Source organism: Alternaria metachromatica (genome assembly GCF_023757995.1).
Source record: "Alternaria metachromatica strain BMP 0045 chromosome Unknown scaffold_13, whole genome shotgun sequence".
Taxonomy (NCBI): Eukaryota; Fungi; Ascomycota; class Dothideomycetes; order Pleosporales; family Pleosporaceae; genus Alternaria; species Alternaria metachromatica.
Window position 1 is genome coordinate 728,268 of NW_026055504.1, and position 26,605 is coordinate 754,872.

Here is a 26,605-nt window from a genome sequence, read left to right on the forward strand (position 1 = left end):
TGATAGGCTTGAATCGCTCGAGCTGGGCAGCGCGCTTCGCGAAAGACGCGAGCTGCAGGCTCTTGAGCTTTGCCGGTACTGTGTCGGCCATTGTGGGAGTAGAAGGTGTACTAAGAAGACGCGGTGTTTAGTCTGGAGATGGATGCGTAGAGATGCCGGCGCCTAGAATGCGGTCATAGGCGCTAGTCCGGAGTCCGTACCCCTGTCTCCCCGCATCTCAGCTATGGCCATGCAACTTATGGCAAGCTGTTACAAGTGAAAGAAAAGGCCAACCTGGCAACTCCGCCATGTGAGGCTATATCATCACTGCAGCGGCGCCCCTCCTGCTCAGTCCCCATTCCATCCTCGCAACTCTACTTACACTGCAACCATGGTCCGCGCAACCACGCTGTTCGCCGCCACGGCCGCGCTGGCCCTCAATGCCCACGCCGAGAGCATCTACGGCAAGAACAGCGCCGTCGTCCAGATCTCCGGCATGGACTATGACCGAGTAATCGCAAAGTCTAACTACACTTCTGTATGTATACCCCCGATCTACTAGTCAGGACTAGCTAACAATGCTCCAGATTGTCGAGTAAGCCGTCCCCAATCGTCATCATGTCTCTTCCTGACACGTCCAGATTCTACGCGCCATGGTGCGGCCATTGCAAGAACCTCAAGCCGGCCTACGAGACGGCCGCCAAATCCCTCGCCGGTATCGCCAAGGTCGCCGCCGTTAACTGCGATGAGGAAATGAACAAGCCCTTCTGCGGAAAGATGGGCGTCCAGGGTTTCCCTACCCTCAAGATCGTCCGGCCTGGCAAGAAGCCCGGAAAGCCTACGGTGGAGGACTACCAAGGGCCTCGTTCGGCCAAGGGCATCGTCGACGCCGTCAAGGACAAGGTTCCCAACATGGTCAAGAGGGTCAACGACAAGAACCTGGACGGGTGGCTGCAAGAGAACAAAGACACTGCAAAGGCTATTCTCTTCAGTGAGAAGGGTATCGTCAGTGCTACACTACGCGCCCTAGCGATTGACTTCGCTGGCATCGTCTCGGTCGCACAGGTCAAGAAATCAGAAAAGGCAGCAGTGGAAAAGTACGGAATCACCGATTTCCCAAGCTTGATCCTCATTCCTGCGGGTTCCGACACTCCCATAAAGCATGGGGGCAAGGCCGACAAAGCAGCCATGGTCGAATTTCTCTCCCAAGTCGCCCCACCAAACCCCGATTGCCCACCCGGCAAAGAGAAGAAGTCAAAGGCTAAGAAGGATGCCAAGAAGGAATCCAAGTCCTCTAGCAAATTTGCGAAAGCCTCAGCTTCGCACAAGTCAGCAGATTCGTCGTCAGCTGCCGCGTCAGCGACGGATGAGACTGTGGAGGAGGCTGGCATGCCTACCGAGTCGCCTGATCCAAATGTCAAGGACGAGAACACACCCGACCCCATCGAGCTTCCAGTAGAAGAGACCAAGCCCACTATTCCTCTCGTCACCGAATCTGCCGAACTACAGACAGTGTGTTTGACCGAACAGAGCAAGACCTGCATCTTGGCCCTCCTTCCCAAGGACGAAGCCTCGGAAGCTGCAGCCACTGCCATTGCATCCCTTGCATCCATCCACAAGAAGTATGATGCTACAGGCAGCCATCTCTTCCCATTTGTCGGCGTCTCATCCACAAATCCACTTGCTGCCACCATCATCACGGAGCTTGGTCTCGGAAGTGCAGATGGCGTCCACCTTATTGCCACCAACGGAAAGCGCGCATGGTACAAGAAATACTCTGGCACCTCTTTTGGAGCCGATGAAGTTGAGCAATGGGTCGACGCTATTCGCATGGGTGAAGGCAAGAAGGAGAAGATACCTGACTCCCTTCTGATTGCTGGTGAGGAGCCAGTGGCAAAGGCGGAGAATGTAGAAGAGCAGGTCAAGATTGAGGTTGAGGAGGTTCCAGAAGACGTCTCACAAGATCCGGAGACACCTGGCCATAACGAGCTTTGAGTGGGAAAAGCGAGCGTATAGTAGGGGGATTTTCATGTAAGAGGTACATCAATTGACTGATATATTTACTATCTTGAACAATCTTGAAGGTATTTGGTACTCCTGATTCACTCTTCAAGATTTCAGGATCCTTGGAGCATTCACGCTGCGTACAGCAGTATCATAATTTTCGCTCAGGCGATGGCACCGACCTTAGCCGTCCGGTCTAGCCCACCACCCAGCCCACCACCATAGCGGCTATTCACACACCCCTGTTACATTCCACAAGAGGGACTATACCAGACGCATGCTATACAGAACTCTAACTCTCGGGAGGGGAACCGGGCCCGGGCGATTGCTCCTGCCCATTCATGAGGAACCTTCGAATGTGCTAATGCACGTGCCCTTGTCTTTTACCTTGCACCTACTCACTAGATACCTGACTGCCTGCAGCACAACTCCATCAGTAACAAACATTACTCAACCATGATATTAACTCTTCTGCTTGCGCTGAGCACCGTGCAACGGGCATCAGCATGCCAACGAGAATTGCGCAACCTCGATCTCGGCCAGCAGTCACAGCTTCCTCTACTGCCTCGCCAGACAGCGCCATTCCCACCGGTATGGAATGAGAATGAAAAGATCCTACAGACATCTTTTTCAACTGCTCTTATCGATACGTGGTCCTCTTACTACACCCATGGCGACCACATTGCCGGACGCAACAAATCCATGGCGGAGGAAACCGCGAAGACGTGGACAGAGAATGGGGTACCTGCCTCACTTGTAGAGTATGAAGTATTCCTCAATTACCCGAAAGAGCAGAGTCTGGTCCTGAAGACGGGCAATCTCACGCAGCACACGGCTCAACTGTACGAAGATGCTTTACCGGAGGACGAAACGACGAGCTACCCGCAGAGTCAAGCATTGCCAGCGTTCCATGGCTATTCTGCTTCTGGTCAGGTAGAAGCCGAGTACGTCTATGTTGGGTAAGTTGCCCATCATCCTACTCTGAACGACTTTTACTAATGTCTCATAGTCGTGGCCACAAAGACGACTTTGCTGCACTCGTGGCGGCCAACGTCAACTTGGCAGGGAAGATCGCCCTTGCAAAATATGGTGGACCGTTCCGAGGTGTCAAAGTTCGCAATGCTGAAGCACACGGCATGGTGGCAGTTGTTATGTTCAGTGATCCTGGAGATGACGGGCCGCAGGTGGCAAAGGGACAAGCTGCGTATCCCAGTACGACTTCCTTTGCTTTGGCATATCGCGTATGAGTTCACTAACATCGAGCAGATGGTCCAGCGCGCCAACCCTCTTCCGTCCAGCGAGGATCCGTTGCGTCCATCAATCAGTACCCTGGTGATCCAACAACTCCCGGATACGCGTCAAAGCCCGGCGTCGAGCGTGTCAGTCACCCACCAAATCTTCCCAAGATTCCATCTCTACCTATCTCCTACCGCGATGCATTACCCCTTTTGAAAACTTTGGATGGGTATGGCATATCAGGCAGGTCTATCAAACGTGATGGGTGGATTGGCGGTCTGGCTGCAACATACAGCACTGGTCCTGCACCAGGCATTACTCTTGCTCTCACGAACTTCATGGAAGACAAGATCACACCAGTCTGGGACGTCATCGGTATCATCAATGGTACGAATGCAGACGAGACTATCATCATTGGAAATCATCGAGATGCATGGATCGTCGGCGGAGCAGCAGATCCGAACTCAGGCTCAGCTATCATGATCGAGATCACAAGGGCTTTCGGAGAGCTGCAGAAGACTGGTTGGGTGCCTCGTCGAAACATGTAAGCCTACAACGCTCTGTCGCTTCATCACGAACTAACTCATGTCTAGCATCTTCGCATCCTGGGACGCAGAAGAGTACGCCCTAATCGGCTCAACAGAATGGGTCGAAGAACACGCCCCCTGGCTTGCCGCCACAGCAATAACCTACCTCAACGTCGACATCGGCGTCGCCGGTCCCCTCCCCGGCGCAGGCGCCACCCCCGAACTCCGCACCATCGCGCAAGAAGTCATGAAGAAAGTCGTCTACGGCAAGAGAACTCTCTACGACGCATGGTACGATCTCTACCGATTCCGCCCAGAAGACAACGGCTTCTCCAATCTCGGCAGTGGAAGCGACTACACCGTGTTCCTCCAACTGGGTATCGGTGCGCTGGACTTCGGTATGGATGCGTCGAGTGCGACACCGGTTTATCACTATCACAGCAATTACGACTCTTATCAATGGATGAAGACTATGATTGATCCCGACTTTAGTATCCACGCTACTGTGGGGCAGTTCATTACGCTGTTGGCGTATCATCTAGCGGATGATGCTCTTATCCCGTTCGATATGGATGCCTATGCCCGCAACCTCAATTACTGGATCCGCGAGCTTGTGGGAGAGACGATGGGAAGGCCGGACAGCGGTGAGCTTCAACGTCAGATCAAGCTTAACGAGCTCGCGGCTGCGGGGAGGACGTTTCAACAGGTTGCTTCTGACTTTGCGGATCGGACGGCTGAGAAAGAGTTCTTGAGGGATGGGGTGAGAGTAGAGAAGGCGAATCGCATCATGCGCGATGTTCAAAGGCTGTTTGTGAGAGCAGAAGGCTTGCCTGGACGGCCGTTTTACAAGAACGCGTTGTATGCGCCAAATCGGGATGATGGTAAGAAGCAGAGGACTTATTGCGGATTTTGACTGACTAGATGCAGGGTACAAAGCGCAAATGCTTCCGGCGAGTATGGAAGCACTGCAAGATGGGAACTTGACGCTGTGTCTGGAGTGGAACGTTTGGCTTACGGTGGCGATTGATAAAGCCGCGAAGTTACTGGCGACAGCATAAGAAGATGGGCAAGGAGAATGGGGCGTCATTGCGCCAATGTGGGTAGGTTGAGTTCGTTGCTGATGTCGCAGTAGCGATCATTGGGAGTAACTTTGGAACGCTGTCAGCCCGTAGCACGTGCAATATTCCATCGTCTCATGTTTGAGTAGAGTATAAATACCCCTCGTCCGCTCGCTCCTCTCTCTCCTTCTTCATCCAAAAGTCACAATTTTACTTCCCAGAAACATACGTTCGCTGCCTGATGTGTTGTTCGCCTTTCTCCACCAAAAACACTTCGAAGATGGCAAAATGTCTGCCCTTCTCCGAAAAACACTCCGGCTACCTTCATGTTCCGAGCGGACGAAACCTTCACTCCCTATATTCCTCAAAAACTTTCAAAACTTGCGTCATCTTGCGTTATGGTCTCTTCACCGGCTTATAAGCGTCTTCCAAATTCTTTCCACCTTCTTTACAATCTCCAGGGTCCACCAAACAATTATCAAAACAGCTTCGCATCATTGACATGGTGCGCTTCGTCTCCAAAATTACGCAGATGCGAGACGATGTCTGCTCCTCGGCTCGACTACCGACATTTCTCAAACTTCTTGATATGTCTCGGGTTCCTCCTCGCCGAAATACATCATTTTCTTGGAAACTGTCGAAGAATGCAGTTAAAGCTACAAAAATGGTAGAGCAGTTTCCATGTGTGTGTGTCGCTGCCGACAACACATATATATAAACCTCCGCCAGTTCCTCCTCTACTCTTTACGCACACTGGTAATTCTTCTCTTTCTCAAAAATCGCACCCTAAAATTTGATGGTGCTCTGTCCCTAAAATGAACCGATACAATTGCATGGGCAGTTCCTTCCGCCTTTGAGTTCAAGCACTCGCCATCTTTACTGGACACCAAAAGGTCCGTCAGTCATACACATGGCCTGTTGGTGGCCTCGTTCAAAGATCCTAAGAAAACTTGCCATGTGTCGGTCTGGAGATCTGCGCTTCACGATACAAAGCCGCCTCCTTCGCGGCTCTCTCTTTCTTCCCCTTATTCTTACCCAGAGCCTCTTGCTACCAAAAGTACGATGTTCGCCTCCATGACTGTCTAAAACAGTATCGCAAAAGCTCTATGATTTGTGCGCCGCTCCGAGTACCAAATATGCACGATTTCATCACATGGCTGCCGCGTTGACTTTCTCCGAAAATTTATCGCCTAGCTCTGAAGGTCTGAGTAGTTTGGCCTGTGGCTCCAAAACACGTGGAGCGAGGAACGATGATCGAGGAAGCCGTTCTCGGGGCTATCGCCGTATATAAACCTTGCCTTCTTCGCCTCTCTGCTTTCTTCCACAAATCGCACAATATTTCTCTCCAAAACCCACAGTAGGGTAGCTGATGTTTCGCTCCAGAAAGGCTGTACAAAAACAGCAATGGACTGTTCGAGTAGATCTCCAAAAGTCATAAGTTCATCCGACCATGTTTCTGGTCGCTACTACAAGCTACAAATTCCAAAATACACGACGGGTTCCATATACTGCCGTACTACCAGACCTCGCGCGCACATCGCTATGGTCTGGTGCTCTGGCTCCTTGGTTGCGGTTTGAGGTCTAGACTTTGGCCTTCCTTCCTCATCTTCACGCAGCGACATGCCTTTCTCCAAAAGCAATGTTGATGCTAACCATATTTCTCCAAAAACACCCAATACTACTGGATATGTTCGCTGCTGTGCGTCCTCGCCCCGGCGCTCAAAAACAACGTTCCCGAAGTGTCATGGGAAGACGAGAGTCGCTATTCTATCACGCAAAACTACTACACAGAACGCTAGTGTTCCTGGGAGAGTAAAAGCAGGACAACAAGGAGACCATGTCTGCCGTCTCGCTCGCGACTTCGAATATAAGACCAGGTCCTGGCTTCTACCAATCTTCTCATCTTACGCTCCTTCCTTGCATTATCCAAAAATCGCAACGCTGCAGGTGATGAGAGACTCGAAAGTCAGTACCTGCGAACTCATGTCTGCTTCGCTGGCTTTATGAAACAGTATCTGAATCCCGCTATGCGCTTAAAAAAAGATCTGGCAATTATCAAAACGAAAAGGACGTTTGCATGGATATACTAAATCAATACATGACTCGGATCATGTATTGGGAGTCCGAAGAGTCCTGAACATTATCGAACTTTCAAGCACGCCGCAAAAGTCAAAGACAAAGCGTTTGATGGGAGACACGAAGAAACAGCCGATCAATAAGATTATGAGAAGAGAACGAGTGTCAAAAATCGCCTATATAAACGTCTCATGGACTTGTTGGAGTTTCTTCCTTCATCATAAACTGCGGCGCTTGATTTCAAAGTAATGTTCCGTCTGCTGCATGGTTTCTTGCTTCTTTTCCAAATTCCAAAGTCATCTGGGCCTTCTTTATGACTGAGACGAAGCACCAAAAAGTTGATTGCCTTTCGCCATGTACCAGGCTGCGAAAAGACGGTCAAACCCATAACGCAAAATCTCCATGTTTCCTGAGTCTTCGTCGACTTCAAACTACTACGGACTCAAGCCATGGAGACTGCCGCAAGTTGGACTAGGTATATCAATGCCGCAAGTTCTGCAAAACCTTCCATCACTCCCAGTTTCATGCGCAATACCTTTCGCGTACCTCTCAAACCATGAAAGTCGCCTTAACATGGCTTCGCGCCTGGACTTCCGCTTTGAGCTCTACCTAGGTATGACAGCAGTCAATGAATTCGGCACAACTCTCCTCTTTATTCTATCTCAACGAGTTAAACATTATGTTACCCCAAAACATCCCTCGTTCCTTTAAATGTCTCCTGTGAACGAGCGCGAGCCTCAGGTACTTCGACGCAGATCAAACTTGCCAATTCCGTGTACATGTGTTGAGAAAATTCCTTTCCACGTCTTTGCCATGTAAAATTGCGGCAAAACAGAATCTCCCTGCGACACGACGATGGCACTCCAGGATTTTTGGTGTTTCCGTATCTAGTTGGCGTCGGCGGACGCCATACAAATCATGTCCGCGGTATCAGTTCTACGCTGACTAGATCGTCACTGTGGGGTATAAAGTCTTCTGACACGAGCTCAGTCTTCCTTATTCTTTATATTACCACCCTTTATTCTCTAAAATAAAGAGCTAGCAACAGAATGGCTCTGGTTTCCTCCAAAATCTATAGCACGAGGAGGCATGTTCTTGTCTGCTACGCTTGCTCTTCCGAAATCCGAAAAGAGAAGTGGGCATGTTTTGTCGTGCGATAGTTTTGTGGATATGAGCAAAATCTACCGCTAATGTCGCTATGTGGAACTTCTGCGATAAGCCTCTAAAACGTACGGATCGAAACCAATCCAAAGAAATCACATGTGAGAGCGACTTCGTACCGTCAACAAAAAAGTAGCAAGTGAACACCCGATCTGTCGCTTCTCCTTCCTCGTGTCTTCGCTACCGTCTATAAAGCCACCTCTTCGCCATCCTCACTCTACCTTCCTATACCTCTACATCGCCGCGACATTACCAAAATCTGCGGAGTCCGGTGTTATGTCGTCCAAAAACTTCGAATCCGATTCCATGTGCTGCTCTTCCAAAACGTCTTATCAGCAGATCATGCTGGTGTGGACTTCTGCGATCGCGTCCATCCAAAACTCAAAGACGCCACCGGTATGCAGTGCGGAAATCCAAATACCGACAGAGGGAGCTCATGGTTGGAGCGAGTGTGGAACCAAAAATCTCATGCTATCGGCATATGTGTCTGCGCGCGCAAACGGAACAGCGATAGCGTTTGGACGATTCCTTGGGCTATATAATGACTACCTCGCTGAATCTTGCTTCGATACATGCGTAATTGAGGCCTTTCTCCAAAACCACACCATCCTACACCACATGTGTTCCGAAGCACCTCGGCCGATGGTGATGCATTTGCGTCCGCAATCCTTGATACTAAACCACCCAACGTCATTCATATGGCGACTTGGAGATGGGCGGTAGCGCCGATATACACTGCGTTCTGAATCGATCGGTTTGAAAAAGTTGATTTTGAAGGCCGTGCCACTGTGAAGAACATTAAAAGACTGTTCGCTGTGTTTGATGTAATTTCTACGCTATCGTGATTTCATGGTATGCTGGTCGTGACGTTGAGAAGTTGTCGAGTGTAAAGCGAGACTGAACGTGTATGGCATGACATGAATGAATGCATCGTGTGTTTGAAATGATAGATAATCTTGCACTGTTACCGTCTGAGGGCCCAAACGCAAGGGCAGACAGTCATGGTAAGAATGATGACCCTGGATATCGTGTACATCCTTCAACTCCAACATGTCCGAAATCGTTCGCATGTGTACCATTAATAGAATTCCTTCCAGTTGCCCCATATGATGTCTCGTTCATACTTCTTCATAAGCTGACCGGTGGGATCTTCACCCTTGACATGTGCCCACGCGCCCGCGAAATGCAGGACGAACTTGCCCGGCTTCCACTCGCCCTCTTCGTTCTCGAAACAGGGTATGTCCTTTGGAAAGGCGTTTAGCCTTGACTGCGGCGCCACGACGTGTCTGCTGACATATGGTTGCTCTTTGAGCAGTTGAACCATGGCATCTTGCTCGCTATAGCTCTTGCTGTCGTCACTCTTCTCAGCTTCGTCGCGTATTTGGAGTGCGCGACGCACGAATTCGAGCGATCGGTCGTGCGCGCGGACGAGGAAGGATCCAAGGTTCAGGCCGTTGCAGTCGTGCGTGAAGATGTAGTCGACTTCGTTTGCATTTTCGGCTTTTTCTAGCTCGTCTCTGACTACGTCGGCCACTGCGACTCCCGTGTCAGTGATGAGTGTGTCGAAGTCTAGCCACCATATCCAGTCATATTTGTTGGTTTTGACCAGCCGCTCTACCATGTCGAACTTCCAGTATACAGGGCTGCGCGGCTCGGAGTGCGCTTCGAAGTCGGTGATGAAGTCGTAGCCGTGACGTCGCGAGTAGTCTATCCAGTCTATGCGTCAGCTTCATTCCGTGCGATTGTTCGACAAGGCTGGGCTTACGGTCTTTGTTCTTGAGCGAGAGATGGAGATAAGATCTCTGATCTGTGACAAACGTCACGACGGCAATGCGTGACGGCCTATTATCTCCTTTGGCCGGAGGCGGCGGCGGTGGTGGAGGCTCTTCATGGCTCGGACCTTGACTGAGTTGCCATCCTAGGAAGACGAGGAAGACAAGCAGGACGAAGAGCGACGGCGGTATCTGTCGCGCTGAGCGGATGAGCATTTTTGTGGCGAGCGCAGTATGCCTAATATGTGGAAGGGGTGGAGCAATGATCTCGCTGTGGCATCTATACAGGCGCACAGGACATGGTTATCGTGAATGGTAGTACTCGGGATGGGAGCCAAGCGTGCGAGGTGCGCGGGATTGGATGCGGGACAGAAGGCCAAAGGGGAGCCATCGGGCCATGGTCGAGAACATGCCCGGAGTCCAGCTGCGGAGGCGGCCGCGTGTCCAAGCCGGGATGGGGCCAACGGCAGTAAAAGGGTCGACTTTGAATTTCGTTGTCGACGATTGATTGCAGGTACATCCAGGCCAGCGACTCTCCGAGTGGTCAATACGAGATACGGCGGGAACCAAGTGGAGCGTTCGCCCCAGGAACGCGGTGCCGTGCCTGAGGTGACCTCACACCCCGCCAGGGTTCGAGCTCGGACCACCATAGCCCCAGCCGCCGCTTTGTTACCAGCCACCTCTGTCTACATGGATACAAACATGACCCTCCGTACTAGTATCGCACCGACACTGACATCATCACGATCTAATCCTCCCTGAATCATCATGTCTGCTTTTCGAGGAGGACGTAGCGGCGGCGGCGGGCCACCCAAGGGCCAGTTTCTCAACGGTGTTTGGCACTGTAAGTCCAGACATTCCCACAAGACATGAGCACCACTGACAACGACTAGGCGACTGCAATCCCCGACTGCCAGCAGTACACTTCGAAACCAAGAAAGCAGGCCCGAACAAGGGAAGATGGTGTATGTTACTTCTACTTTACTGGTCAAGGGCTAGCTCTCTAACGCGCTCCAGTTCGCTCTTGCCAAAAGCCTCAGGATGCGGAGGACCGATGCAAGTTCTTTCTGTGGGATGATCAGGCGCATGCCAGGGAGCAGAGCGCCCTCGCGAACAACTCTCGCACCGAACCCGGCCCTGCCAACCCAGCTCCCACCAACCCAGTCACTCCTTCCCGACGTCAACCCTCCCCTCCACCACCTTACACGATCGAAACGAACCCAGTCGCATCAAGTCGCAAGCGAACACGACCTAGCAACGATGATTTCGATGACGAATATGGCATCGGGCAGGTTAACGATGATGATCTGAATCAGGCCATGGTCGAGGCTGAGACGCCGAGCAAGGCCGCGAGGACGACCAACTTCACGACCCCTGCACCCAAACGACAGAAGCTCCCATGGCAGATGGAGACAGGCAGTAGCTCCAGAAATAATGGGCTGCAGACGCCCCAAACCGACCGAAGATCCCCAGGAGACAACCCGTTCGCACCCAGACACCCAACACCAGGCGGCGCTCTCTTTACTCCCTCATCCAATGTTGATGCGAACGAGCACCATCAGACCGCAACTCCGTCGTCTTCGTTTGACGCGACCCCCACCCCAAATCGGTTCAGAAATGCAGTGAACGACGACATCGTCAAAGACGTCTTTGACTTGCTGCAGAACAGTAGCACACGCCTCGCAGACTCTACCGAAAACGAGCTCAGAACTCTGCTGGTTCGACACGCCAAGAACGCCGAAGGATACAAGAGAGGTCGCGACGTCAGCCGTAGCACAGTCAAGGCAAAGGAAGCGAAGATTACGGAGCTGACATATCGCATCAACACACTTGAAGCCGAGCTTGAAGCGGAAAAGGCCATGGTCAAACATCTTCAGTGGGAGGCACAACACGAGTCGGACACCTGATCGTCTCGAAGTGCACGATCCCAACGTTCGGCTTGGGCTCCACACATCAACCACAACAAGCCTGCAGGTTTCGTCGGTCATGTACTCGAGTGGAGCACATCACCCAACGTCCATGAAATCACTCAAAAGGCCCACCCCCAGATCAAACACTGCATATGTTACCGAGGTGGTGGGCTGCCCCACTGTGGCCGACGTGCTGCGAAGCATGGCTCACCACACTTGCATCCTACGCGCAGCCAACGCGTCCGACGCGGGTCGCATGGTACGCCTTAAGTCGGCTATGTCGGCTATCGCAAGGGACTGTCTGGCCTTGCCACAGTTTTCTGTTCACGAAAGCACGTTGGATGAAGGGACTCACTCTCGCCCTGTGCGATGGTTCCTGAGCACGCCATCAGAGGCTGAGATTCCTCACAAGCACTCGGAAGTGCTTGAATGGTAAGTGCGAATCAATGCGGAAGAAGGAGCGATCGTGACGTGACAGCTGCGGCGGAACCGAGCCACGCCCAGCATTGGCACGCGGAACTCGGCATGTAGACAGAATATGATTTGTCGGGATACTTTCGACCCCAACCATCTTACGTACGCCAGGCCTTTGCCGATGAGCTTTTCTCCACACCCTCCCCGGCGGAAGCTTGGCTATCAACGGCGGCCCCCGCCGAGCCACTGGAAACCATGTTCTTGTCCCATGAGGTTTTGTGAATTGCGAGCAAGAAAACCCATCTTGCAGGAAAAGCTTGTTTTGTGTCATGGCGATTGTTAACGTCGGGGTTGCCGTAGTCGTACCCCCGGTGTAGGATCGGGTGGGTCAACCATGCGATGTGAACTGGGAAATGCAGGGAAATCGCAACCCATTACCAACAGCAACCGAACGTGGGTTTGAAGAGACTGGTACGATCTTGGCGGACGTAGTGGGGCGTTTGCTCTGAACGGAATACAAAAGTACTTCACTTCTCACATGTAATGGCTAGGTCCGCCCACATTTCACAGTCTCCCGAAGAAGGGTCGATTTGGGATCGTTGCTCTATCCCGATACTTCCGTTTTGTTGAGGCCCGGCCTTCTACACCTCACTTCAACTCTCGCAATATAGCTGTTCATACAAGATGGCGATGCGATTCCTGCGAAAGATAGGCAGCTATTTGGCGCCTCAAGCCTCGAAAAGCGAAGATGGCCGTGACCAGTGGCCCTCGAGAGCAGCCTTCCTGCTCGCTGCAATGGGCGGCTGCGCAGGACAAGGAAACTTGCTCAGGTACCCGAGTGTGTTGTACAACAACTATGGCCTTCAATGGTTCATTCCATATCTTCTGGCCGTCTTCCTCATTGCTATCCCGGCGCTCATCCTGGAAGTGTCAATTGGTCAAGCGTACCGTGGTGGTACTGTGATTGCATGTAAGACAGCTGTTGTGTTGATTACGTATGGCCACCAACTGACCATCTGCCGCTAGTCAATAATATAAACCGCCGTCTCAAAGGAGTTGGTATGGGACCTGTCATCGTCAGCTTCCTCGTGGTTCAGTACTTTACTGTTAACTTGGCATGGTATGCAATATTTCCAAACAATAGCGACGTCTGGCCTATACTTACTTTGTCGCCAGGATTATGAGATACTTCCAAGAAAGTTTCACGAGTCCCTTGCCATGGGAAGGCCGCATCGAGGATTTCTACTACAAAGACGTTCTACAGCGTGGAGAAATCAACGAGGGAAGCCTCACTCCGGATGGCAACTCCGTAGCTTCATTCACCGGCTATCCCAACGGAGCTCTGATCGGTTCAACTGTAGGCTGGAGTATCTTTGTATGGTTCCTGATCTGGATATCCATCTTCCGTGGAGTCGGCATGACCGGTCGCGTCGTATACTTCACCATGGGACTACCCATCGTCACCACCATCATCTTCGTTGGCCGAGCGCTGTCTCTTCCTAATGCGAGTGAAGGTGTTGCTCTTGTTTGGAGAACTTGGAGGAGCGATCAACTCGCCTCGGGAGTCGTGTGGCAGACAGCTGTTGGCCAAGTCTTCTTCTCCACCGGTATCGGCTTCGGATACTTCACGTCGTACGCCAGTTACAACACAAAACACGCCAACGCCGTAATGGACGCTTGTCTTATTTGTGGTAGCAACGTGCTTTTCGAAAACTTCGCTGCATTCGCCGTCTTTGGCGTTGTAGGCTTTCTTGAAAGGTGGCCACAGGATGGCGAGCGACTCGGCGCCTTTGTTGTGGGTTTCTTGACATTACCTGAGGCGGTGCTGCAGATGCCCGGAGCGAACTTTTGGGCCGTTCTATTGTTCTTTACGCTCATTGTGCTCGGATTCAGTTCGGCTTTCGTCATGCTTGACGTTGTTGTCACGCTTATCTGCGACTCTGGCATGGTCAAGGCTTCGAGGCCTGTCGTTGTTACTGCGCTGACCGTCCTCTCATTCTTGATGTAAGCAATGACTTCCCGCTTACTGGCTGAGAACTGCAAACTGACTATGACGAATTAGGTGTCTGCCATATTGCACAGAGTTCGGCTACTACCTCCTCGATGGTATTGATCGCTGGGTTAACAACGTCGCTCTAATCTTTGTCGTCTGGAGCGAGGTTTCCAGCGCTACGACCGTGTACCGATGGAGAGACATCGTTGAGGAAACCGGCCTGCCCGCCTTTGTCATATACAATGTTGGTTTCTTCGGCGGCCAAGTCTTTGGTATCAGTCTCGCGCACGGCATCAGCCGACCCGGAGCAGGCGCCGGTGCTGGTATCGGTTTTTACTTCCTTATGGCTGTAATTGCTGTTTTAGTGGCAAAGACCCCCACCGCGCGAGCGCCGTCTTTCTGGCACCGGAATACTTTTGTTCGGAAGTTCTGGTTCCTCGCCTTCTACTCGGTAAGTCGAACCAACTAAACGACCCTAACATTTCAGTCAACTAACAAACACGGCAGGGTAACCAACTCCGTCGCGACCTGAACGTCATCGTTGGCCAGGGCAAAAACTGGACGATACCAGCCTTCATGCCATTCCTCCTCCGTTATCTCAGTGGACCCGTCCTCGCCATCATCTTCTCCTTCGCTTTCCCCGAATTTCACACTCTACGGTACGACCCAATGATGATTGCCGGATTCATCTTGTCCATAATCACTATAATCGTTATCCTGCTCGGCTTCATAATGCCGCGATACTACGATGCTTTCATCCCTACGGAACGCCGTTACGAAGGAACCGAGCCGACGGCACCGATGGAAACCAAGGGTGAACTAGCTGGCAGGCCCATTGCTGAGGTGGCAAGCGCTGAGCAAGGACACGGCGTCATGAGGGACTCGTCATCAGGGCAAGAGATGGATGCTCACAAGCATACCAACCCACCACCGTACACACCCAAAGGGCACATCAAGACGACCAGATCGAAAAAGACCACAGCTGGGATCTAGGTTTCAATTTCCTTCTCGCGAGAGCCCGATGGATGGGCCTCAGGCGGCGCTGGCAGCGCCGCATCTCCTTGTTTCTTTAGGTGGTGACTTCCTTTTAGCGCGGTATTTGCGACATTTGTGGAAAGCAACCGTCATATATGCTGAGAGCCCAATACCCAGAGCCCAAATTATGCCAAAGCAACTCGACTCTGCTGTTTGCAGCACACCCAATGCGACTTTGCCGACCCAAGCCCTGATGTTTTCGCCCTCACTACTGGAGTACTGCTGACAAACTCTTGCTGAAAATTACACGATCTATCGTGCTTTTTGAGTGACTCTGTCTTCTATACTGATCATCTTCTGGAAGTTTTGTGCCTAAGATTTGGCGATCAAGAGACGCGCCTGCGGAACATCGCGCTTCTAGCGCGGCATCTTCAGATTCTGAACTGCTGTTAACACGGCCGGAGTTCAGATGAAGACCCACTCGCTCGCAGAGTCTTTGCGCTTGCCTACACACGCCTATTAGAGTACAACTCGCTTACAAAATAATTTCGCGGGACGCACAGCTCTCCTTCTAGATGGCCCGTACCGGTATTGGTCCTCCGCAATCACGATGCCGCCCTTCCGCGTGATACACTGCATAGGGCTGTCGGTATTTCCAGATTGATATCCATATATCTAGATGAAGACATATGCATGTCGGAAGCCAAAGGTGGACGAATCCGGGGCAAGCGAGAAGCTTGTTTTCACGTGGCTGCAGATCCGCTGACGCCAGTACGGCATAAGCCAAGCCAGCACGCAGACAAAGAAGAGTGCCTGGAATGAGATTCCTTCTACATACACGCAATGCTGCATGCACATGTTTGCGCAAGGGTTTATTTGCCAACGATGCGGCCCGGCGAGTTAGACGGGTGGGCTGCCACTGCGCAGTTTGTGCGGAGACCCACTCAACCTCGCTCGTGGCAACTGCGCGACTTGTGCGGCCGCCACTGTCACGCTTTTGGACGATGAATCAGAAATGTAGGTAGTAATGACACATTTCGCAGAAAAGGCTCGAAAATTCGGGTTTCACTTATATCTGAGGGTTCCAGTATCGTGTTGTGTTTCCTTGAACGTTCCTTCCTTCGTCCACGCCCAGTCGCTTCCTTGATTGCTTTGATTGCGCGACGACAGCCGTTGGCTACTACCCCGGAACCGGCGCCCACTGACATCTATCAATCACTGCCTGAGCAAGAGAGTCATCCACCCGATTGATTGAGGAGTACCGACACTGTCGATATTACACAGCCAAGGTCACCCCGAACGCGAACCAGTCACCATGTCTCCCGCCGCGCCGTTACCCAGATTGCGCGATCCTGCGGTGAACGGCACCACAACGACGACATGCTTTATTTCTAATCTCCACTGCCCATCATGTGTGGACGGTATCCAAGCCTCTCTCACCGCGCTCTCACCGCCGCCACAAGACGTATTCGTCTCCATCGTTTCACATTCAGTGGTTGTACGCCACGCCGCTTCTCTCAACCTTGACGACATCACCGTCTCGCTAGAGGCTGCGGGGTTCGAGATACACAGCGTGTTTCAAGACACCAAGGCTGTCCGGAGTCCGATCGAGGTTAAGAACCCCGAGGGTAAGAGCAAGGAGTGGCACACTAGCTTTGAACGCGCCGTCAATCACTGGCTACATCCTGCTGCCGACCTTGAAGACTCACACGACGAAATGAAGAAGAAAGAAACTCACCTAGCTCAGTGCGAGCAGTGCAAGAGAGAAGGTGGTGGGGTTAGCTTGCACGGCGACGAGTTGCTGCGATTCAAGCCTGCGCCTATCGTCACGACTTCACCCAGAGGTAGCTCCGATGGCTTCTCGTCGCCCGAACCAAAGTCGCCTTTATCCGAGGCCTTCGTTGCTGTTGACTCACCTGCGACCCCACAAGTCTACCAAGCAACGCTATCTATTAGCGGCATGACGTGCAGCTCATGCGTCTCTGCCATCACGCACGCAGTCCAGGAACAGCCATGGGTTCAGTCAGTCAATGTCAATCTCTTGACTAACAGCGGAGTGATAGTCTTCAGTGGCAAAGCGAAGTGCGAGGAGCTTGTCGAGACGATCGAAGATTGTGGGTTCGATGTCGCAGTCGAGAAGCTCGAGGAGGTGCAGACCACATCGCCCAGAGCTGTAGCCGCGTCGAAGCAACAGAGCGAGCGGTGGCGGGCAACATATTCTCTCGGAGGTCTGACATGCTCCGCCTGTATCGGAAACGTCAACCAGGCGCTACGGCCTTTGACCTGGATTGAGAAGGTCGATATCAACCTTATCTCGAACAGTGCGACCATCATATTCAGAGGCAAGGAACATCTGCCAGAGATCAAGGAAACTATCGAGGATGTCGGGTACACCGCTACCCTCGATCAAGTTGTTCAAGAAGGGACCACAGTGACCGACACCATCGAGCGTTCCGTCGCGATTCGCATAGATGGTATGTTCTGCCACCACTGCCCAGACAACATTACCCGAGGGTTGCAGGAAGCGTTTGAGAACGAGCGAAGTTTTGTGGTCGACTGTCCATCACTATCACTCGAGCAACCCATTCTGCATATCAGATATGTACCGGACCCTCCTCGTTTCACGATCCGAAAGATCTTTTCGACCATCAAGAGCCTCAACCCAGCGTTCCAGCCTTCGGTCTTCCACCCTCCGACACTGGAAGAGCGCGCGCGCGAGATGCATGCGGAAGAGCGGAAACGTATCCTGTACCGCCTCATTCTATGCATCCTCATCGCGATTCCGACGTTCGTCCTCGGCATCGTCTTCATGAGCTTGATTAGCTCCAAAGATCCCATACGCAAATACCTCATGGGCAATATGTGGGCCGGCAACGTCACTCGGCTAAGCTGGGCATTATTCTTCCTCGCTACGCCCATCTACTTCCTCGCCGCTGATACATTCCATCGGCGTGCACTGAAAGAGCTGAGATCAATGTGGCGACCAGGAAGCCGGACCCCTTATCTGCACCGCTTTACCCGTTTCGGCAGCATGAACATGCTCATCTCACTCGGTACGACAATCGCATACCTGGCATCAATCGTAGAGCTCATCTTGGCTGCCACGAAGAAGTCTTCTGGTTCCATGAACGACTCTTACTTTGATGCAGTAGTCTTCCTGACGATGTTCTTACTCATCGGCCGTTTCTTGGAAGCGTATAGCAAAGCCAAGACTGGCGATGCTGTCACCTCGCTTGGAAAGCTTCGACCAAACGAGGCTGTTCTTGTCGACGCAGAAAAAGGCGACACCAAGATCGCGACTGATCTTCTCGAGGTCGGTGATGTCGTTCGAGTCCACAATGGCACCTCGCCACCGTTTGATGGAGATATTATCGAAGGCAGCACTAACTTTGATGAGTCTAGCTTGACTGGCGAGTCGCGTCCGGTCAAGAAGACCGAGGGTGATACTGTGTTCTCCGGTACAGTGAATAAAGGTTCACCCGTCAAGATCAAGGTTACGACAGTATCGGGTACTTCCATGTTGGATCAGATAATTCATGCTGTGCGTGAAGGGCAGTCACGTCGCGCACCGGTCGAACGCGTCGCTGATACTATCACTTCGCATTTTGTACCGTTCGTCATCGCCGTTGCCATCGCCACCTGGCTTGTCTGGCTCATCCTTGGTACTACTGGTGTAATACCGAACGACTGGAAGAATGAATCTGCTGGCGGTTGGGAGCTTTGGTCTCTTCGCTTTGCCATTGCCGTCTTCGTCATCGCTTGTCCTTGCGGCATCGGACTAGCCGCACCCACTGCGCTCTTTGTGGGAGGTGGACTGGCCGCCAAACACGGCATCTTGGTCCGCGGTGGTGGTGAAGCTTTCCAAGAAGCCAGTTCACTCGACTGCATCGTCTTTGACAAGACTGGCACCTTGACACAGGGTGGCGATCCAGCAGTCACGAACCACAAGTTCTCTAACGGCCAGGACGCTGCAATAGTGTTGGGTATTGTCAAGGCATTGGAAGAGAACAGCAATCATCCTATCGCTCGAGCGCTAGTCTCCTTCTGTAATAAGGAGACCCACAATACACCTACAGCAGTCAACGTCGATGAGGTCCCTGGCAAGGGTCTCAAGGGCACTTTCAGGGTCGATGGACAAGACATCGTGGCGATCATTGGTAATGAAAGCTTCATGGCTGATCATAACGTCCCTATCCTCGCCGAAGACGCGTCATCACTGCAGAAGTGGAAGTCGCAGGGAGATTCGGTCGCTTTAGTCGCCTTGTTTCTACCACGAACTGGTGAGCAAAGTGTGGCAGAGCAGTCCGAGCCATCCAACACGTCGGAGGCCCTGTCACTCGCCGTCACTGAAATTCAACCTGCGTCATCCTGGCGACTCGCATGTAGCTTCTCCATCGCGGATCCGCTCCGCCCCGAGGCACCAGGCGTCATATCAGCCCTACATGCACGCGGCATAGACGTCTGGATGTTGTCTGGTGACAACCCAACTACAGCCAACGCTGTAGGCGCGCAAGTCGGCATCCCGACATCCAACATTATCGCCGGCGTCCTTCCAGACCAGAAGGCTGAGAAGATTAAGTACCTTCAGCAGACCCTCACCAAGCCGCACAAATCTGTATTCAACATTCCCTTCCTATCCCAGAGAGACAAGAAGCAAAAACGCGCAACTGTCGCCATGGTAGGTGACGGCATCAACGACGCACCCGCTCTCTCCACCGCCGACCTCAGCATAGCAATCGGCTCTGGTTCTGACATTGCCCTCTCGTCTTCCTCCTTCATCCTCATCAACTCCCGTCTCACAACCATTCTCACCCTTCTCGATCTCTCCCGCGTCGTCTTCCGTCGCGTATACTTCAATTTCGGCTGGGCGCTCATCTACAACCTCGTCGCCATGCCCATCGCCGCAGGCGTTTTGTTCCCCATCACCACCGGAGGCAAACAGATGGACATGCACCATAACGGTGTTGGCATGGAAGGCGGTATGGCAATGGAAGATACGGGGAGGAAGCATATCAGACTTGATCCTGTCTGGGCCAGTTTGGCGATGGCGTTGAGTAGTGTGTCTGTGGTTTGTAGTAGTTTGGCGTTGAGGAGTAGGGTGCCTGGTGTGGGGTTTAGGGTTAAAGGAGAAAAGGAAGGGAGGGAGGAGAACGTAGATGGTGTGGAGAAGCAGAGAGTAGGGGACCAGGAAATGGTTTAGGGAAGAGTCAGGTAGCTGGTGGTATGGTGTGGTAATGGTATCCCTATTCCGACAAATTCTCCAATAGCTATTCAAAATCTTCAATCACACTGTCGTCCAACTTCTCTCAACCCCAATGCTCATCCTCTGCCAAACTCGGCAATCCTCTATCCTTAATTTCGAGACTCAAGTTCTTTTCTGCCACTGCCCACCCCTCTCCTGCCTTATACTTCTTCCGTCTTCCAACACTAATCTTCATATCCTCTTCACCCGTCCTATGCATTGAATAAGCCGTCTTCCATTGCCTCTCAGCAAGAATTAGGTACTGGGAACCCCAGTAACCCTCGAGAAGCGGGGAGGGCTTGTAATACCAAGGCACTTCCTTGCTCTCTCGCTTTTCTTGTGGAGGTACTGCAGGGTACCAAAACTCCTGGTAATGGCTTTGCCCCGTCGCATCCCTATACCAGAAGTGAGGATCGGGTATTATGATTGGCAGAGATATCTCTTCAGTGTTGTTTGCACCCTCGTCATCGGCATCGTACGCTGTGTCTGGTATTGCCTCCCTTTTTGCGACTTTGGCAACACGTCTCTGCTCATGTCCTTGTTCGTATTTGTCCTCGTTTTTGACGTTGTTTTTATCTTCACTTGGCGAGCGTTTTCGCTTTGGTGTGATGGTGAAGGAGTGGATTGGCGTGGCGAAGAGGAGGGAGGGTGAGACGGGGGAGTTCTCACGGACTTGTCGTACTTTGATCTCCCATGCGCAATTTGAGCGTGGGCTTGGAATGGATTTGTTGGAAGATGGAGGGAAGGTGGGGGTTTGCTTTGGTGCCATTTTTGTGGTTGTTTGTGTGGGTGAATGTGAGGGGATGATGGGAGGTTTGTTGGATGGGTTGGATGGGCTTTGTAGAAATGCTAGAGTTGAAGCCATTCTTATGTGAAAAGCATGTGAGCTTTTATCCAAAAAGCCATGACTGTGCCTATGATTGTTTGGTTCATTACTCTCAAAGGACGGAGAACCACTCCGAGGACTATATTGGGACTGGAAATCGTTGCCTGAACCTGGAAGGGGGAGTATCGCATCCAGGCAGTATACAATAGGGATGCGCTGAATGGATAGGTTGGAGCTGACAAATGTGGGATGTGGAGCCGACGAAAGAGTTGGGCGCCGTTGTAGTCGCCCGGGTGTGGTATTGCAAAGCTTTCTACCATGGAAATCAACGTTGTAGTCAGCAAAGGTCGCGCACAAAGTGTTGGATATTATCTGTATGGCTGGAAAAATTCGAGTTCGTGCCTAGCACCTGGGGGATTTTGAAGCGACTGTTAGCATATACCAGGGTCTCAAACGACTGCGCGTGTATGAAGATTATAGGTCTTGCGAGTGAAGTGCGATGTGTTCGAAGATATCGCGTATTGATTCTAAACGATGTATGAAACAAAGAGGTAATGCGAAGCTTCTCGCAAGTATTGCTGTGTGCTAGCGAAGCAAGATGCAGGAAACATTCCTACGTCACACCTTCGCGTTGACTTTGAGTATGCGCATTTCCTAAGCCCATATGGGGCTAATACCCTGATATCACCCTTCCCGATGACCCTCGTCCTTCCCTTAGTCTTGCGACCACCTCATCGGGTTGGCACGAACACCCTTCGCACCAGACGCCGAGGCAACAGCGCCCCTGCTATTCTTCTTCACCTCAGCCCGTCGAACTTGCGGTCCCTGGCGTTTCTTGTTGTCCCTCTCGATTTTCTTGATCAGGTCGGGGGTAATCATGATTGGCTTGCGGGGGCCGTGACTGCGTTTGGCCTTTGCCGGCTTGGGTGGCGTGGAGTCGACGACTTTGACGGTTTCGGCGATTTCTGATGGATGTGTCGACGAGTATGTTGGTTCTTCAGAGATTGCCTCGAGATAAGAACTTGCGAAGGCAGGGGCGGGAGCCGAGCGACGAAGGGATGCGGGTACAGATGTGGACCGCGCAACAGGCCTCAGGAAGGCAGTCGGGTCCACCTTCGTTGTGCCTTCGATGCCTTCCTCATAAGTACTGGAGGGAGCGATGGCGATGGTGGATGATGCTCTGGGAGGGGAGACTTGGACGAGAGACTCCTCGGATTTCTTCCCGCATGTCGAACACTCTGACTGCTTTCGTGTGTTTTGGGGGGAGACAATTTTACGAACAAAGCTGAACCAGCGCCTAACAGACGACTTATCTTTTCGTTGGACGCGGGTGGAGGCCTTCAAATCGGCTTCGTCGATGGTAGTGCTGCTGTCGGTGCTCGCGCTCAGCCGAGCAAGGTCGGCGTTGGTGGTGGTAAGAGAAGCCATAGCTAGCGATGGGATGTAAGATAGACAGAGGAAGTCTTATATGTGTCTGAGGAAAGTCATACAGAAGAAATTTCCAGGCGCACAGCTAATTTATGGATGCTACCGCTCTTTACGCTGCCACCATCAGGTGGTCACGCTGCACTCAGTGATGACTGAAACCATGAGGCTCGTAGGTTGCGAATACATCATACGTAAATTGGCGTTGTAGTAGAGCACCTACTGTTGGCTGAACCAGATCCACATGGCTCTATACCGAACTTTGAGTTCGCCAAGGTCAGGCGACAGTGATCGTGGGAGACGGCCCAGGGTATGAAAAGGATCCAGAGCCAAGGCGCACTCATTAAACGCAACCATAAATCTATGAGTCGTGAGCGTTAGGTAGCGAGAGGCAAGTGCATGTGGAAGGCACAAAACACGGGCAGTGACCTGATGGCTGCGAATGACTGCGATGGAATACCAAACCAATTCAAGACAACGCTGTGGGCCGAACAAGATCAGATGGTTAAAAAGTGGTATTCCCTGAATGATCCTATAGCGCCAGCCCAATGCCCATGTTCTTATACACCAATATACAAGGTCGTGTATTTCGCTACTTGCGCGCTTCGACTGCCTGCTGGAGTGCTTGGGTGGTGCCCAGTGGCTGTGCGGCTCGGTCTAGAGGCTTGTCCGGTACGATGACATCCTCGAACTCATCCTGTGAGATGGCATTGATGGTGTATGTGTCTATGCGCAATTAGTCAATGCTCTAGGCAGAGAAGGCGTGTGCCATACAGATGCCAACAACCAGGGTGCAGATAGCGAAGCCGGTGATGGTGTTTTTGATCAGGTACGGCGCGCGGGTTCGCAGCAGGGCCGGCGATGCCCGCATGCGGTCGTCATAGTAGGTCGAGCGGAAGGGTTTGCTGTCGACGTTAGCATACACCCTCGAAGTACATGCGCAATGCCACTTACTATCCCATGTTGGCGTGCTGAGACTCTCACTGCTTTGCGGGGAATCGCCAATGTCTCGCCGCGGTGGTGAACTTCCACCACGCTAGGCGGCCTTGGCGGCCAGGCGTAGATCATCATGGCACTGCCGCGAACACTCCGCGTCACTCACCACCCGCAGCTGTAGTCAACAACACCAGTCGCGCAACCCCCCTTCGCTTCTCCACGCTCTCTACGCCTCTTTGATTATTAGCTTTGCTGGGAATGGGAGCGCCCTTGACGTCGGATACCGGGCTTTGTCGCGTTCTTAGTCTGACTGCCGTGCGCGCGTGAGGCAGCGTCACTTGTCTTCACCCTTTCGAAGAAACAAAGCTCGTCTCGTGTGCACTCGCCATCAGCCATCGCCATGAGTTCGCAAACGATACAGCAGATGGAGTCCGCCCGGTCGCTCGCGTTAGGCGACGGTAGATACTATCCTACCATCATACCGGGCGTGCTTCCCATCATCGGCTACAGTGAAGACCAGAGCATCGAGATACAGCGCTGGGGTGCCGACTTTCTAGCCGAGGCTTTTGCGTCGCCAACATGGCCCCAAGACGTCAAGCAGAACAGCGCGCCCTCTGTGTTGGCTACCCTGAAAGCCTACCTCGACAATGTTGAAGACAAGAGCGTCATCAAGAGCGCCATTCAGGCGGCTGCCAGCGTGTACCCGCTCGTTTACAGACACATGTAAGTGACATCCCAGGCATCAGATAGAAGTCCCCATGTCAAATATGCCATGCGCATCTTGAAGTCCCCTTGCCAGATGCCTATGATTGCAATCCAGCGAACACGTTCTTATACTTGCATGTGTCAGTGTCTCCGACGCCAGCGATGCCCAGAAATGGCAGCTCATGGCCGGCATCAAGTCCAACATCTTGCGACGAATGGATGCAGCTGCGCCCGGTGTGCGGATATGTTGCGTCAAGTTCCTCCAGCAAGTCGTCCTGGTACAGACACCAGGCGTTACGGACCCTAGGGTAAATACCACACTCTACCCAATGTATAGACAGCCATCTGATCCCTCGCAGCGCGCCGACCCGAACGACATCTCCCTCTCCCTCGTATCCCGCGACCACCCCCTCATACCCTACGCGAGCCTCGAGGCTGAAGGACACGGGCTGTTGGACAGGTTGCTGGATATCATACACGGAGATCACAGGTTAGATAGACAGTCGCAGACTGTTGGGATGCCTCTAACAGAGACTAGTGACGGCTTGCTTGTGACTGCGACACTCAACAGCTTGGGCATGTTAATTCACCGCCGCCCAAATGTTGCAAATAAGATCTTAAACGGTGTCTTCAACTTCAACCCTCTCAAGCTCGCCAATTCGCCCATGACGCCCAAGAACAAGGTCATCATGAAGTCGATTGAGCGCACAACAAGGGCACTGCTTGTGAACATCATAAAGAGGTATGTCTGCCTTACTGAATGATAGTACTGCTGATGCTCATAAACGTAGAAACTCCCCAGATAACCCCATCAACGGACGGATACAGCAGTTCCTCGAACGCATGCATCGTACACGGATTGAAGTGTTCGATGAATCTAACCGTAAACGTCCAGCGCCGGTTGAGCCTACTGATGGTCTTGACCCGGCAAAGAGGCAACGGCTGGTTGCTGAGCCTCCAAGTCGCACTCCATCCGTCCAGCCGCTACCGCCTGGTGAAGTGAGTTGGCGACAACTATACACACTGAACGCTGAGGGCAGCACTGCGAACTTTGATGTACAAAACTTCAGGGATCCCGAGCAATTGCTGAGGATAGTCGTGCCTGTTCTGCAGTCGGTGAACCCACAGAAGCTTGAACAAGCTATCAACGTATGTGATGTTCCCTGTCCAATTCATACTCACGTTGGCCTACACGGTTCGGGCTTTATTGGAGGTATCAGTCATGGCCGTGCTAACACCATCTAGGCCGTCCGCGCTCGTTATCAGACACTCAAACAGACCGCACCCAGTCGCCCTGTACAGCCCCCACCGACCGCCGCCGCAGAAGACGAAGAAGAATACGAGCCCGACTTCGAGCCCGAAGACGCTGAACAACTCATCAACAAGCTCGATGGCATCCCCTCGAATCCCTTCTCCTCACAAGGCGGACCGTCAACCGCGTTAGCACCCTACAAGCTGCCCGAAGCACCTCCGTTATCAGAACAGGATGTCCAGAAGTACGGTGACATGACCGTACATCGAGCCTTCGGCATGCTGAGCAGTGTAGATGAGACACAGAAGAGCAAAGTCGCTAAAGGCGGCTTCAACCGACTTGCGGCCACCGATTACAACAGAGACGCCTGGGTCACTATACTCTCTCGGCTAGCTACACGAGCCAGCGCTGGCCTAGACGACCCGGAAGAAGGCATCAAAGATGAATACGCCGTTAAGAACGCCAAGGGCAATATGCACATCAGCGATGCGGTAAGAGATGGCCTGTATCAGTACATACTGTACAACTGGAAGTCTCGCATCGACGTCGCCATCTCATGGCTCAACGAAGAATGGTACAACGACATGGTCCTCGCCGAGTCCGCCGAAGACACCGCTACAAACGGTTCCTCCAACCACCACACATCGCCGAAGCCACCAGGGAACTACCACCGCTGCGCCCTTCGCCTCATTGACGGCATTCTACCCTACATCGAACACACCGACAAAATCATCATCCGCTTCCTCTCCGAGATACCTGCCATCGACTACAGCATCCTGGTGCGCCTCAAGAAGATGGCCGAAGACCCCGAGCGCATCGACTTGGCGTGTAACACACTCCACTACCTGTACATGTTCCGTCCGCCTGTTCGCAAGATCGTCGTCGATATCCTGGCAGAGATGTGGACGGAGAACGAGAGGGCGAAACCTAGTGCGCAGAAATTGCTGGTTAGGTGGAGGCCTGAGGTGCTTGGTGAGGGTAGGAGCGTCAGTATGCCTACTATGGTTAAGAACGAGAGTAGTGCGGGTGCGGGTGGGGATGTGCAGATGGTCAAGGAGAGCGCTAATGGCGCTTTGGAGGTTAAGGCTGTTTCGTAGATGGGGAGTTGAGGAGA

The 26,605-nt window shown here is 52.4% G+C and overlaps 11 protein-coding genes across 11 annotated transcripts; 8 read left to right on the top strand and 3 right to left on the bottom strand.

Moving 5' to 3' along the window:
* Positions 1 to 370: 370 nt before the first annotated feature.
* J4E83_006267 (uncharacterized protein) lies at positions 371 to 578 on the top strand (the record flags this gene model as incomplete). Its single annotated transcript, XM_049333181.1, has 2 exons — positions 371 to 517; positions 567 to 578. The coding sequence occupies 2 exons, from the start codon at positions 371 to 373 to the stop codon at positions 576 to 578; spliced, it is 159 nt and encodes a 52-aa protein (XP_049187871.1).
* Positions 579 to 597: 19 nt separating this feature from the next.
* Positions 598 to 1,974, top strand: J4E83_006268 (uncharacterized protein; the record flags this gene model as incomplete). Its single annotated transcript, XM_049333182.1, has 1 exon — positions 598 to 1,974. One exon carries the CDS (start codon positions 598 to 600, stop codon positions 1,972 to 1,974), a length of 1,377 nt encoding a protein of 458 aa, XP_049187872.1.
* Positions 1,975 to 2,935: 961 nt separating this feature from the next.
* On the top strand, positions 2,936 to 3,767 carry J4E83_006269 (uncharacterized protein; the record flags this gene model as incomplete). Its single annotated transcript, XM_049333183.1, has 2 exons — positions 2,936 to 2,942; positions 3,250 to 3,767. The coding sequence occupies 2 exons, from the start codon at positions 2,936 to 2,938 to the stop codon at positions 3,765 to 3,767; spliced, it is 525 nt and encodes a 174-aa protein (XP_049187873.1).
* A 96-nt stretch (positions 3,768 to 3,863) lies between these two features.
* On the top strand, positions 3,864 to 4,659 carry J4E83_006270 (uncharacterized protein; the record flags this gene model as incomplete). Its single annotated transcript, XM_049333184.1, has 2 exons — positions 3,864 to 3,867; positions 3,902 to 4,659. 2 exons carry the CDS (start codon positions 3,864 to 3,866, stop codon positions 4,657 to 4,659), a joined length of 762 nt encoding a protein of 253 aa, XP_049187874.1.
* A 4,460-nt stretch (positions 4,660 to 9,119) lies between these two features.
* On the bottom strand, positions 9,120 to 10,029 carry J4E83_006271 (uncharacterized protein; the record flags this gene model as incomplete). The annotated part of the gene is made up of 2 exons (XM_049333185.1): positions 9,120 to 9,757; positions 9,807 to 10,029. 2 exons carry the CDS (start codon positions 10,027 to 10,029, stop codon positions 9,120 to 9,122), a joined length of 861 nt encoding a protein of 286 aa, XP_049187875.1.
* A 744-nt stretch (positions 10,030 to 10,773) lies between these two features.
* Positions 10,774 to 11,720, top strand: J4E83_006272 (uncharacterized protein; the record flags this gene model as incomplete). The annotated part of the gene is made up of 2 exons (XM_049333186.1): positions 10,774 to 10,778; positions 10,907 to 11,720. The coding sequence occupies 2 exons, from the start codon at positions 10,774 to 10,776 to the stop codon at positions 11,718 to 11,720; spliced, it is 819 nt and encodes a 272-aa protein (XP_049187876.1).
* A 1,101-nt stretch (positions 11,721 to 12,821) lies between these two features.
* Positions 12,822 to 15,123, top strand: J4E83_006273 (uncharacterized protein; the record flags this gene model as incomplete). The annotated part of the gene is made up of 5 exons (XM_049333187.1): positions 12,822 to 13,107; positions 13,164 to 13,257; positions 13,314 to 14,141; positions 14,200 to 14,581; positions 14,638 to 15,123. 5 exons carry the CDS (start codon positions 12,822 to 12,824, stop codon positions 15,121 to 15,123), a joined length of 2,076 nt encoding a protein of 691 aa, XP_049187877.1.
* Positions 15,124 to 16,420: 1,297 nt separating this feature from the next.
* On the top strand, positions 16,421 to 20,305 carry J4E83_006274 (uncharacterized protein; the record flags this gene model as incomplete). The annotated part of the gene is made up of 1 exon (XM_049333188.1): positions 16,421 to 20,305. The coding sequence occupies one exon, from the start codon at positions 16,421 to 16,423 to the stop codon at positions 20,303 to 20,305; it is 3,885 nt and encodes a 1,294-aa protein (XP_049187878.1).
* A 1,582-nt stretch (positions 20,306 to 21,887) lies between these two features.
* On the bottom strand, positions 21,888 to 22,601 carry J4E83_006275 (uncharacterized protein; the record flags this gene model as incomplete). The annotated part of the gene is made up of 1 exon (XM_049333189.1): positions 21,888 to 22,601. One exon carries the CDS (start codon positions 22,599 to 22,601, stop codon positions 21,888 to 21,890), a length of 714 nt encoding a protein of 237 aa, XP_049187879.1.
* A 589-nt stretch (positions 22,602 to 23,190) lies between these two features.
* On the bottom strand, positions 23,191 to 23,469 carry J4E83_006276 (uncharacterized protein; the record flags this gene model as incomplete). Its single annotated transcript, XM_049333190.1, has 2 exons — positions 23,191 to 23,324; positions 23,373 to 23,469. The coding sequence occupies 2 exons, from the start codon at positions 23,467 to 23,469 to the stop codon at positions 23,191 to 23,193; spliced, it is 231 nt and encodes a 76-aa protein (XP_049187880.1).
* A 465-nt stretch (positions 23,470 to 23,934) lies between these two features.
* On the top strand, positions 23,935 to 26,588 carry J4E83_006277 (uncharacterized protein; the record flags this gene model as incomplete). Its single annotated transcript, XM_049333191.1, has 6 exons — positions 23,935 to 24,257; positions 24,385 to 24,547; positions 24,599 to 24,729; positions 24,778 to 24,981; positions 25,031 to 25,388; positions 25,485 to 26,588. The coding sequence occupies 6 exons, from the start codon at positions 23,935 to 23,937 to the stop codon at positions 26,586 to 26,588; spliced, it is 2,283 nt and encodes a 760-aa protein (XP_049187881.1).
* Between the last annotated feature and the right edge of the window lie 17 nt (positions 26,589 to 26,605).